Here is a 12196-nt window from a genome sequence, read left to right on the forward strand (position 1 = left end):
AATCCAAATAGGTATTTATGGAAGACCTCTGAATGGAAAGAATGCCAAGTCACTCTTCTTCTGGAGCAGCAAGATCCCCATTGGCATACAACTGGACCCCTCTGTGGAGGTGGGATTCAAACTCGGGAATTGTACTGTGCCCAGAGCACCACAGAATATTCAGGACAGCGATCAAAGGAAGGTATGCAAGTGGTCCCCTTGTACTACATACTTTTTCTGTAGGCAATATGAAGTAAAACATTTTAAAATTCGTTTCTACCCTCTCTCCCCCCATCTCTCCATATCCCTGTTTAGGTTTTGCATCTCTTTACAATGAAGAGTTAGAAAGACATCAAATTAATTTTTTTTTATGAAGACTGGAATCTAGGTGGTAAAGAAGTTCAACTATTTGTTATAATGATAATGGGAATTTGAAAATCTCCACTGCCCCTTAATAAACCTAAGGGAATTTGAAGACTTTTCCTGCTTTGAAAATATACTCTCCCCCTAATAGGCTGAATGTAATCATATGGAGCCTATATGGGAGGAGTTTGCTGAAAAGTGGAGCAGAGCCCACAGGAAGCTGGGAGTCAGCACAGTTAGACAGTGGGAAGAGAAAGGTCAACAAGGAGACAGTTAGACTTGTGAGTAAATGTTGGTCTGTGGGAAGGCTAAAGGATGATGTGGCTCTCTGTACTGTTATGGCCTATTAACTTCTTTGCTCCTATCATGGAATCATCTTATTGGTTTTGTGATTCAGTTTTCTGATTTCTGAATAAATGTTTTGCTGCTATCTTATATATGGAGAGTCTGTTATATTTTGTAGTTGAGCACTATGCAGGTATATTTATAGTGATCATGGGTGCCTTGAATGCTATATTGGTTCTATACTTGCCCTTAATCAACCAAGGCAAACAACTAACTTTAAAAATAAAGTTAGGAATTCCCTTTAGTAATTGCCTTCACTAGAATAAGATTTGGCAATGTTTTTATGGAGGAAACCTTTTTTATTGTGTCTGCAGAGGGTAATAAAACAGTATTATTTTTGGATGGTGCTCATCATATGAGCTATTAAGTGCTTTACCTTCTAAGGTTACCTTCCGTCTACTCTCTCTCTCTCTCTCTCTCTCTCTCTCTCTCTCTCTCTCTCTCTCTGTATATATGTATATATGTGTGTATGTATCTATACATAAATATATATCTATATTTATATTTATATTTATAGATATACACAGATGCAGATAGATAAATATATACACACATATATAGTCTGGATAGATAGAGAGTACTGTAATATATGTATATAATAATTTACAGATTTTCATGTTTCCTTCCCCATTAGGATGTAAACTTTGAGAACAGGGCCTTTTTTTTTCTTTTTATTCTCAGCACTTAATAGAAGGTCTAGTATATAGTAAGTACTTAATAAATGTTTGTAGGTTGGGGTGGCTATGAGTCACAGTGAATAGAGCACCAGCCCTGGAGTCAGGAGGACCTGAGTTCAAATCCGGCCTCAGACACTTAACACAATACTTACTAGCCGTGTGACCTTGGGCAAGTCACTTAACCACAACTGCCCCTCCAAAAAGCAAAAAATTAAATGTTAGTAGGTTGATTTATTGATAGCTATAGAGGGGGGAGGGAACAAACATTTATTAAGTAGATGATATGTCTGACACTGTTAAGGACTGTACTTTCTCATTTGATCCTTTCAATAGACCTAGGAGGAACATGCTATTATTATCCCCATTCTACAGCTAAGAAAAGTGAGGCAGACAGAGGTTAGGTTACTTGCCTAGGATCACATAGGTATTAAGTGTATGGGTTCAGACTGAAACTCAGGTCTTCCTACTCTAGGTTTAGCACTCTTTACACTGTGCCATCTGTTTTAGAAACCAATATTTTTTTTTGTAGTTGTATACTTAAACATTTCAAAAGGCTTCATTTTGATGGTATGAATACTTCTTCCACCTAGGCAAATAGCAATACCTTATAAATTAGTACATCAACTTTGAGAATTACTGTGCTGAAAATTCCATCTTCCTGTGGCTTACTGGGAGATGAACTTCTGTGAATTCATTTAGGTAAGCTATGCCTTGTGAAGACATATTGACTGAGGATTCTAGGAGAAAGGAGACCTACCCAAAAATCAACAGGTGTCTTGATAACATAAATGTTTCACCTGAGCTGTCAATTTGTAGTTTATGGAACTACTTATACTTAAAGTTTTTTTGTTTATTTCCCCAAGTTGAATCTTTGTGGTGTTCTTGAATTTAAAGAAAAGAAAAGCAGTCTTTTTTTTAAATTGGATGCCATTTTTGCTTGTTGTATTTTTGTGAGTACAGATGCAGGAGTATGTAAGAAATAACATTGTTTTATAAGTTGACAGTTCACCCAGGGTTCCACTTTTGTCTAGAAAGTCCAAAGAAACCTGTACCTAAATTATTCTTTCTTGAAATTTCCATCACTCTCAGGGAGGATTTTTTTTTAGTGGCATTGCCTGGGACTGGAAGGAGTGGGGTATTTAAAAAATATGGAACATTAGAAATTCTGAGAGGAACTTTTGAAGTCAAGCCACCCAACATCATAAATGAAGAAATCAAAGCCCAGTGAGGTAGTGGCTTGCCCAAAATCACATCGCTAGTTAGTGACAAAGGCCAGGACAAGAAAACATCCACCTGTTTACTATATCATTACTTTCCCTAATACAACGTTGATCTTTGGGGAAAAAAAGAAAACACAAGCCTATGGGCAAACACTGACAGAATCGTTTAATTGATAAGTTCAAATTCTTAAGCCTAAAGTTTGAAATCTTGAACATTTGGCAAAACTTTAATGTACTTATGAAATGTGCCTCGAGCGTTTTGGCCAGTAAACATTACCTTTGGCTTCCTGAAATAAATTGTGTTCGTACATAGAGATAGTAATAATGTCTGAAAAAGATATGCAATTAGTTGATAAAGTATTGTTGCTGATTTGTTAGTAGTAATAATAGATTTGTGCTAATTTATCATATTTTTGCACTTGGCCCATTTGTACCTGTGGTGTGTATTGTAAGATATTCACATAAGATCAGAGATATAATGCGGTTTGTGGTCATGGAACAAAATTCCACTAATTGAGCAGCACACAATCAGGGACATTAACAACAATACTACTGTTATTAATAACAACAATAATGGCCATGTGAAGTTATGTGGGACCATGTGGTCTATAGTCATGGAAAAGAATTCCTTTGGCAGTAATGATAATAATAATTATACATAATATAATTAATGTAGTAGAATAGGATGCAATTAAGTAAATTATTGGTTGGAAAAAATAACATTACTCTCATTTTATAGATGAAGCTGACTTATAAAGGAAAAACCACTTGCCCCACATTGCTAGAAGAACTGGGATTTGAACCTAGATCTTCTGATTCTATCTTTTCACTATGCAGTATCATATGCCTGTTCTGTGCCCTAATGGAACTAAGCTTCTGTTTTTATAGGATCGGTGATTTAAAAACAACTTTGAGTATTCTAAATCCACTTTTATTAATTAATCTGCTTCATTCACTGTCTAAAGGCTGTCTGGATGTGGCTGGAAGGTTTTGTTGTTTTCCCCTTCCTTCTGCAGTAGGGAGAATAGATCTTGGGGAACAAGACTTCCTGACTATAGTATTTTTACTGGTTGTACCCATCTTCCCCACACACTGTTGTCACATCCATGGAATTCAGGTCACTAAGAATCTATCAGATTTTTCCAGATTAGAAGTTTTGTTTTTTTCCTTCAGGAGGCATACATAATATCTTGCTTTCATCTTCTATGGAATTCATCATTTTTCAAAAGTTTCCTTCATAGCAGGAGCTTTCCTATGGGTCAAATATTTCTGATTTTTTGTCACATTTCATGTCTTTCAACCCACACTCATGTGCATTCTCTTATAATAGAGGTATGATTTTAACCACCTACACCCAAAATAACCTGCACACGAGCATAAACTTATAAAAATGAGCAACCTCTCCTTATTTCTTTTGTAGATGTCCCTATGCTACCCTCAATATAATTCCTTGTTACATAAATGAATACCCCATCCTTAAGCCATTGGCTTCTTAGGACATCAGGTAATAGGAGGAATTGACTGAGACTCATTAATTCTTTTATTTAAGAGGAAGAGTCTTTAACCTTCCTGGTAAGTGAGCTTCGCTCACTGGGTTCAGAGATTTCCCCATTACCTGTCCCTACTTCTTCAGTTGATGCCATCCTGCCTCACTGCCCTGATTCTATCACCCCTTCCTCCCCTGCTATGTCTTTGTCTCTCTGTCCTTCTCTCCCTCTCTACCTTTCTCTGTGCCTCCTTCTTCCTCCTTCAACACATCAGTGATGCTTATTTGGTGTAAGGAGTTTATTTAAAAATAAAAATATAAATTAAAAATTAATATATGAAGTTACAGGTAATAAACATTGAAATAATTACACATGGTAAAGAATGGATGGGAGATACCCATCAATTGGGGAATGGTTGAACAATCTGTGGTATCTTATTATGATGGAATGCTATTATACTAGAAGAAATGATGAACAGGATGCTCTCAGAAAAACCGGGAAAGACTTACAAGAGTTGATGCAAAGTGAAATGTGCTGTGTTCAAAATAATAGCAATATTGCAAGATGATCAGCTGTGAATGACTTAGCTGTTCTCAGGGACACAATGATCCAAGACAGTTCTGAAGAACTTATGATGAAAGATGCTACCTATCCCCAGAGAAAGAACTGGTGGTGTCTGAATACAGACTGAAGCATATTTTTATCACTTTCTTCATTTTTCTTTAATTTTTATTTGTCTCTATTTTCTTTCACAGCATATGTTTTACATAAATACACATGTATAACCTAAATCTAATTGCTTGCCTTTTCAATGGGTGTAGGGCTGTGGAGAGAGGGAGAGAAGGAGAGAGAGAATTTGGAGCTCAACATTTTAAAAATAGATGTTAAAATTGTTTTTACATGTAACTGGGGAAAAATAAAATACTAAAAAACAAAACAAAAAATAATGGATCATGATTGAACTTAATATATGTATCATATCATATCTATCCAGTTTCTGGCTGATCCTTTAGCCATATGGTTTCCTATCCCTCAAGTTATCCTGTTTCTCCTTCATCCAAAAAAAATCTCTTGGACATTCCTCCCACCCTCCATAAACCTCAGAGTCAACCAGTCTCACTTTGAGCCAGTCAGGGCGCCTCTGTGATCATGCTAGGCTGTGGAGTACTCCACAAATGACATTTCTATAAATAACCATGTAACTGTTGTTCTTTTCACCCATGGAGGGAGGAGAAAAAGGAGACATCATAAAAGATATAATTGTGGTTTATACCTGTCAGAGTCTGTTGTTGGGACTAAAAAGGTTTCATCAAAGGATTAAATGACCCAGACAATGCTAAAAGCAATCGATAACCCCTTTTATTTGGTGAATTTAATGTAGGTCAGTTGAAAAGACCCCAGGGAGTGGCAAACAGGGACAATAAAAGATAGGCAGTAGGGCCTCTTGGTCCCCAACAGAAGGAAAGCACTAGAATCAAAGGGGACCTAGAAAGTCTTCCTAGAAGGTGGTGTTGTAGTTGGGAATTGAAGGAAGTCAGGGAAGGCAGGAAACAAAGAGGAGGAGAGAGAACATTCCAGGCATGAAGGATATTCAGAGACTCTTCCTGGAGATGAAAGTTGGAGTGTCCTATTTGGAGAATAGCAAAGGGGCTAGTGTCACCGGATGAAGAGAATTTGGGGTGTGTGAAGTTTAAGAAAACTAGAAATTAGTGGGGGGAGGAGGAAAGGCAAGCTTACAAAGAGCTTTAAGCACCAGCACAAAGGATTCTGTATTTTATCCTGGAGTTGATAGGGAACCATTGGCGTTTATTGGAAAAGGGGTAACATAGTCAGATCTATGTTTTAGGAAAATCATTTTGGTAGCTAAATGGAGGGCAGGCTGGAGTAGGGAAGGCTTTTGGCAGGCTAACCAACCAGCAGCCTATTGCCAATAGTCCAATCAGGAAGGGAAGAGAATGAGGGCCTGTACCAGGATGGTGGCAGTATAAGAAGAGAAAGGACCTTATTTAGAAGATATTACAAAGATGAAATCAACAGGCCTTGGGAACAGATTGGATATGGGTGGTAAGAGTTGGTAAAAAGCTGAGAATGTTATCTAGGTTGTAAACCTGGGGGACTGAGAGGATGGTGGTGTTGTTAATAGTGATAAGGAAATTTGGAAGAAGGGATAGTTTAGGGGGGGAAGATAATGAGTTCAGTTTTAGACATGTTGAGTTAAAGATTTCTATAAGACATCTAGTTTGCAAGGTCTGATAGACACTTGGAGAAGAAAAATTGAAGGTTGCAGAGAGGTTAGTGCTGATAATTAGGTTTAAGAATCATCAGCGTGGAAATAATCATTAAAGCCATGGAAGCTGATCAGATCAAGTGAAATAGTATGGAGGAAGGAGAGAAGAGGGCCCAGGTTAGAATTCTATGGGGCACCTGTAATTAGAGGGTATATATATATATAACCTAGATTAAGATCCATCAAAGGAGATGGAAAAGGATCAGTCATATAAGTAGGAGGAGAATTGGGAGAAAATAATTTCCCCAAAACCTGGAGAGAAGAGAGTATACAGGGTAGGAGGGTGATTGACAGTGTCAAAGGCTGAAGAGAGGTCAAGAAGGATGAGGATTTAGAAAGGTCTGTGTGTTTGTGAATTAAAAGATCACTGGTAAATTTGGAGAGAGAGGTTTCAGTTGAATTATGAGGTCAGAAGCCAGATTATAGAGATTAGAAAAGAGTGAGAGGAGAGGAAATGAAGGGGGCATATTGTAGATTGTCTTCCCAAGCGCTTTAGCCACAAAGAGCAAAAAAGACATGTACTGATAGGGATCAGGTATTGAAGGATCAGAACGTGAGTCTTTTGAGGAAACATCCACTTTTGTAGGCAGTGGGGAAGCAGCCAGTAGATAGGGAGAGATTGAAGAAAAATGAGGGATGGGGATGATGGAGGGAGCAGTCTATTACAGGATACAGGATTGAGGCTATGGCAAGAAGAGAGAACCTATACAATTTAGGTTTCAAAGTAACTCATTCAGTTCTGGGAATGGGTTAGCTCCTGAATCAGTTTGGGTGTTGAAGACATCAGGATCAGGGCCATTAGAGGGTTTCATAAGGAGGGGAGGGATCTGCTCTGGAGCATCTGATGGATTTCCTGCCTCTGAAGTCCCAATCAAAGAGATGCCACACAACTAGGAACTTGGAAATGTCTAGTCTAGAAGCTTCCATATAAACCTTTCCTAGTTTTCCTCAAAGGAACTTAGTACCTTCCTTTTGAGATTACTTGTAATTTGTCTTATATTTCTCTCAATTATTCATAATTATTTGCTTGTTGTCTTCCATATTAAACTGTGAGCCCTTCCCTCTGCCTCCTTCTTTGTATTCCCAGAGCTTAGCAGAATTCCTCCAACATGATAAATGCTTAATAAATGCTAGATGATTGATAAACTGATCAGAGCAGAGGGTGTCCAGAGAAAGGGCAAGGAAGTTAGGAAGGGATTACTAAACAGAAAATGATAAGCCTAAGGAATAGGCAGCCTATTGGATAGAGAAATATTAATCCAAAAAGAGTAGAAAGGATTTGTTTGTTTGTTTTTGTTTATTTTTCTCCCCAGATCTAAATATTCCCATAACCCAGCAAAGGAATAATTCAACCAAGCATCCATTTTAATACTCAAATTCTCAATACATTCTACATTTCCCCTACCTCCTATCTTCCCATGAAATTCCAAATGAATTGGTGGAATGAATTAATTAATGAGTCATACATGTATTGCAGAATACATGGTCTTATATATGATGTGATTTTATTTTGCATTTAGGGATAGATAATGATCTTGGTTTACCTCAGCTACATGACCCATCAGCATAAAAAGTACATGGAATTTCCATATTCGTGATTTCTTTGGGTAAAAAGAATTGAAGGATCTGTTAATGTACAAATATGCAATCTGAGAGATTTCATGCATAAACCATTTTGTCATACCATCATCTCTTTTGCACAAACTAGTTTATCAGTTTAGCTAGACAGTTGTCAGTGAGAAAACTGAGATAATGAGACATAAAATATATAAATTTTAATGGGAGAGAATGGTGGTCTGGAAAGATCTAAAATAATAAGCAATGACCATATATAGGACAAGCTCTGGTGGGATCTGTAGTGTGGGATTCAAAGTATACAGGTAAGTTCTGGTTATAGAAGAAGGTAAAACAATGAACAGTTTATCAAATATGGAATAAGAGAGGCCCAAAATATCTGTGTCAGTTTTACCTAAAGGCATCCTTGAATACTCCTCATTTTATGCTTTTTATTTTCATCTTGTTCTGTATGACCAGCTTTTTAGAACCAGCATTGTATAATACAAAGAACCCTAAACATCAACTCAGAAGATCTGGGTTTGAACCATATTTGACTCTGTGATGTATATTTGTTTACCTTAATTCAGTTCAAAAACATAAAAAAGTATCTACTATGTGTCTGTAACTTGTTTTAGGTGCAAGGGATTCAAAAGCAGGTGAACCAGCCCTTGCCCTCAAGAGATTATATTTTACTGGGATGTGTGTGTGTGTGCGCGCACACACTTATATTTGTATGTATATATGGACACACATACACACATATATTTGTATGTATGTATATGCACACACAGAGAAATAAGAAAATATAAAATAAATACAATGCAAATTAAAAATCACTTGTAGAAGGAGTACTAACTAGTGAATGAGGCATTAGCATTGGGTTGAGTTTTGTGGAGACTTGGGAAAGTTACTTAATCTCTCCCAGCTTCAATTTCCTCCAAAATTCAAGATATGGACTAGGTGATCACTAAATTCTTTTTCAGTGCTAAATCCCATGATTCAAATGTCATGGAGAAGGGAGAAGTTCCAATATTTCCATAAAGGTGATGAGGTAGTTTACATCTTAAAAGAAAATAATCCATTGCTATCTTTGGTATCTTTTTAGTTGTTATATTTTTTTACTTCAACTGGAGAAAAGAAAATAGGCAAGATCTGGGCTTTAGAAAGGTTTCTCACCAGTTGAGTGGAGTTCAACATGGTACTTGTGTCAGGAGATTGATGGAAAATCTAGCCCTGCTCCCAGAAGAAGTAAAACCAAACGTAATGAAAACCCTTCAAAATAAACTTTATATTCTTATATAGCTTTTCAAAATATTTTCACATATACTGTCCCATTTTATGTTTACAACTAAACGATGAGTGTGGTAGAGAATATTATACCCATTTATACCTGAGGAAGCTGAGTTCCAGTGCAGCTAGTTAGTAATAGACCTGAGTCAAAGCCTAGATCCCCAGATTCTAGATGAGGGCATAGTTATAAATACTTTAATGTCATTTTAACATAATTATAGACCCACTTTCACAAGATTTCGTAAAATAAGTCAAACAGGCAAAGAAGTTTAATGCAGTGAATGATCCAGCTCAATGAAAACCCCATTAAAAGCATAATGCCACTTATCTCTATTGATTATCAAAGGTTTTATATAGCTTTCATGAAAAGAGAGATCATCAGAATTGCTTTTCCTGTTGAATAACAGCATAGAGTTTTCCTATTAGCTGTTTTGCATCTCATTATTATCATCACAAATACACTTCAGCATATGCCATATCAACTTGCAAGTTTCTTTCTGGCCCATGGTAAACCTCACAAGAACAAGTGAATTGCACTCACAAAGTACAAGACAGTGTTTACCCAATTAAGGAGGCAAGATTTGAATATGTTTCGCACTTTCTCTTGCCAGCATACAAGTAATGAAATAAAAGACAAAAAAAGGCACACATTCTTGAATTCAATTGCTATAAAGCCCAACTGTTCAGTTTTGTTAGAATTTAGTAAAGAAGACTTTTAAATAGCTAATCAGTTTTTCAAAACTCTTCTTGTATTAAAAAACAAAACAAATCCCAACTACCCTAGAAGAATTTTCCTTTCTCTGCCTGGTATCAATTTGCTAAGCTTGTTTTTTTGTTTTTGTTTTGTTGTTGTTTTTACATTGTAGAAAATCCCCAGAGTCTAGTTTTAAGCTGTACAACTTTCTTTTTTTTTCTTTTCTTTTTTATTTTGGAGTGGGGAAGGCAAAGTAATTGGGGTTAAGTGACTTGCCCACGGTCACCCGACTGGTAAGTGTTAAGTGTCTGAGGCTGAATTTGAACTCAGGTCCTCCTGACTCCAGGGCCTGTGCTCTATTTACTATGCCACCTAGCTGCCCCTAGCTGTCCCACATTCTAAAAGAGAAGAACGATGTAAACAAATTTATACATGGAATCAAGAAGCAAATACTTATCTTATGAATCATGCTTCCTTATATAACATCTCCTATTTGAATGGAATACTAGTAGTTACCTAATCCAAACCCATACCTGAAAAATAATTCCCACTCTAATTCTTCAGACAAGCAGACTTCTAGCTCTCACTTAAATAATTCCTTGCCACATAGGTCTGATCTTTCAAATAATTAATGTTATTAATGTCCCAAAGTAAAACATACAAATCGTGATATGAATTGGTGTGATATTGGCTTAACTGCCACTATTTTGGGTTAATATTGAGACAAAGAACTTTTATTTCAGTTTTGTCAGTTACTAGTTGTCAGGGATTTGCCATGGTTCCTTTTTGCTTTTAGTTAATTAGACGGAGAGAGCAATCTGTTCTTCAAATGACCCAGGCTGTCATATGTTGTGCTTCTTTCTTCCCTTGATGTAGATACTTTTGTAGAGGCTTTTCATGAGTTGATAAGTTGCTTATTTTTTTTTTTAATAATTACTTCATGGTCAAACTTCGGATGACATACCTTCCATACTTAGATAGAATGGTACTCTAAGGGGTGGCCAGGAGGCTCAGTGAGTAAGAGCACCGGCTCCAGTGTCGGGATGACCTGGATCAAATCCGGGCTCAGATACTTAGCACCACACCCAGAAATAACTGGCCGTGTAACCTTGAGCAAGTTACTTAACCCCTGTTGCTTTAAAAAAAAAATGGTCCTCTAAATATAAAAAATGTATCCTTTGCTAAGCCAATGCTCCAGTGTTTTTAAACATGGGAGGTAGGACCTGTTAGAGCTTGTGTTTTCTTAGCAAACCTTTCAGAACCCAGAGCCAAGCCCATGCCACAGTGAAGCATTAGAATGCCACTTTAGTGGAGGGCAGGGGGATGTTATAGATAATAAATTCACCTGATTCTGCTGATGTTTCATGTTTTGAGTGATCTGTGATTTCTTTAATATGGCTAAGAGTTTCCATCTTGGGGGTGGCTAGGTGGCACAATGAATAGAGCACTAGCCCTTAAGTCAGGAGAACCTGAGTTCAAATCCAGCCTCAGATACTTAACACAACACTTACTAGCCATGTGACCTTGGGCAAATCACTTAACCCCAATTGCCCTCCAAAAAGAAAAAAAAAAAGAAGAGTTTCCATCTTCTCTCTACCTTGTCATCCTATGTTATTCTTTTACATATTTTGCCACAAATCCCCCAAAAGCAGCACAAGGCAATAAGCATTTATCAAATGTTTATTATATGATATGCTTTAAACACTGAGGATTCAAATATAAGCAAAAAGAAAGATACTCCCTGTCCTCAAGCAGCTTACATTTTGATGGAGGAGGACAACACAAAATGGAGCTGAAAAGTGAAAGAAATTAAACACCCACCAGAGGGCAATGTGGCACATGAAATTCCAAGAGACAAAGTTCCCGGTGTTAAAAAGCAATTTTTAATTAGGTCAGTCAATAATAAATAAAAGGAAAAAAGGAATCATTTTTTTCAAGACTTATCAATACATCAAAACAGTCTGAAAAGATATGTATTGTTTCATACTTGTGCATTTCCCGTGTCTGCAAAAGAGTGGGGAAGAGGTACCTTTCTGTATCTTTTCTTTGGGGTCATATTTGTTCTTTGTAATTTTGCAACATTAATGTTTAATGTTTGTGGCGTTTTTTCAAATTTCAAAATTTAAATTTCAAACTATGTTGCTGTAGTTTCCTGTGTATGTGTGCATATATATGTATGTATGGGTGTATATATACATATATTATGTGTGTATATATGTGTATATATACATATGCAAAGAGTGGAGAAGAGAGGAGAGGAGAGGAGAGGAGAGGAGAGGAGAGGAGAGGAGAGGAGA

The 12196-nt window shown here is 36.8% G+C and overlaps 1 protein-coding gene across 1 annotated transcript in view; it reads left to right on the top strand.

The window, feature by feature from the left end:
* The window catches only part of THSD7B (thrombospondin type 1 domain containing 7B), a 1193076-nt gene that overhangs the window by 418143 nt on the left and 762737 nt on the right, over nucleotides 1-12196 (top strand). The window contains exon 5 of the mRNA XM_069067855.1: nucleotides 12-181. Coding sequence (XP_068923956.1) covers nucleotides 12-181 — 170 coding nt within the window. The remainder of the gene's footprint in view (nucleotides 1-11; nucleotides 182-12196) is intronic.

Source organism: Petaurus breviceps, unplaced genomic scaffold (assembly GCF_028583685.1).
Source record: "Petaurus breviceps papuanus isolate PSGF00001 unplaced genomic scaffold, PetGlider_PUasm1.0 90752, whole genome shotgun sequence".
Classification (NCBI taxonomy): domain Eukaryota; kingdom Metazoa; phylum Chordata; class Mammalia; order Diprotodontia; family Petauridae; genus Petaurus; species Petaurus breviceps.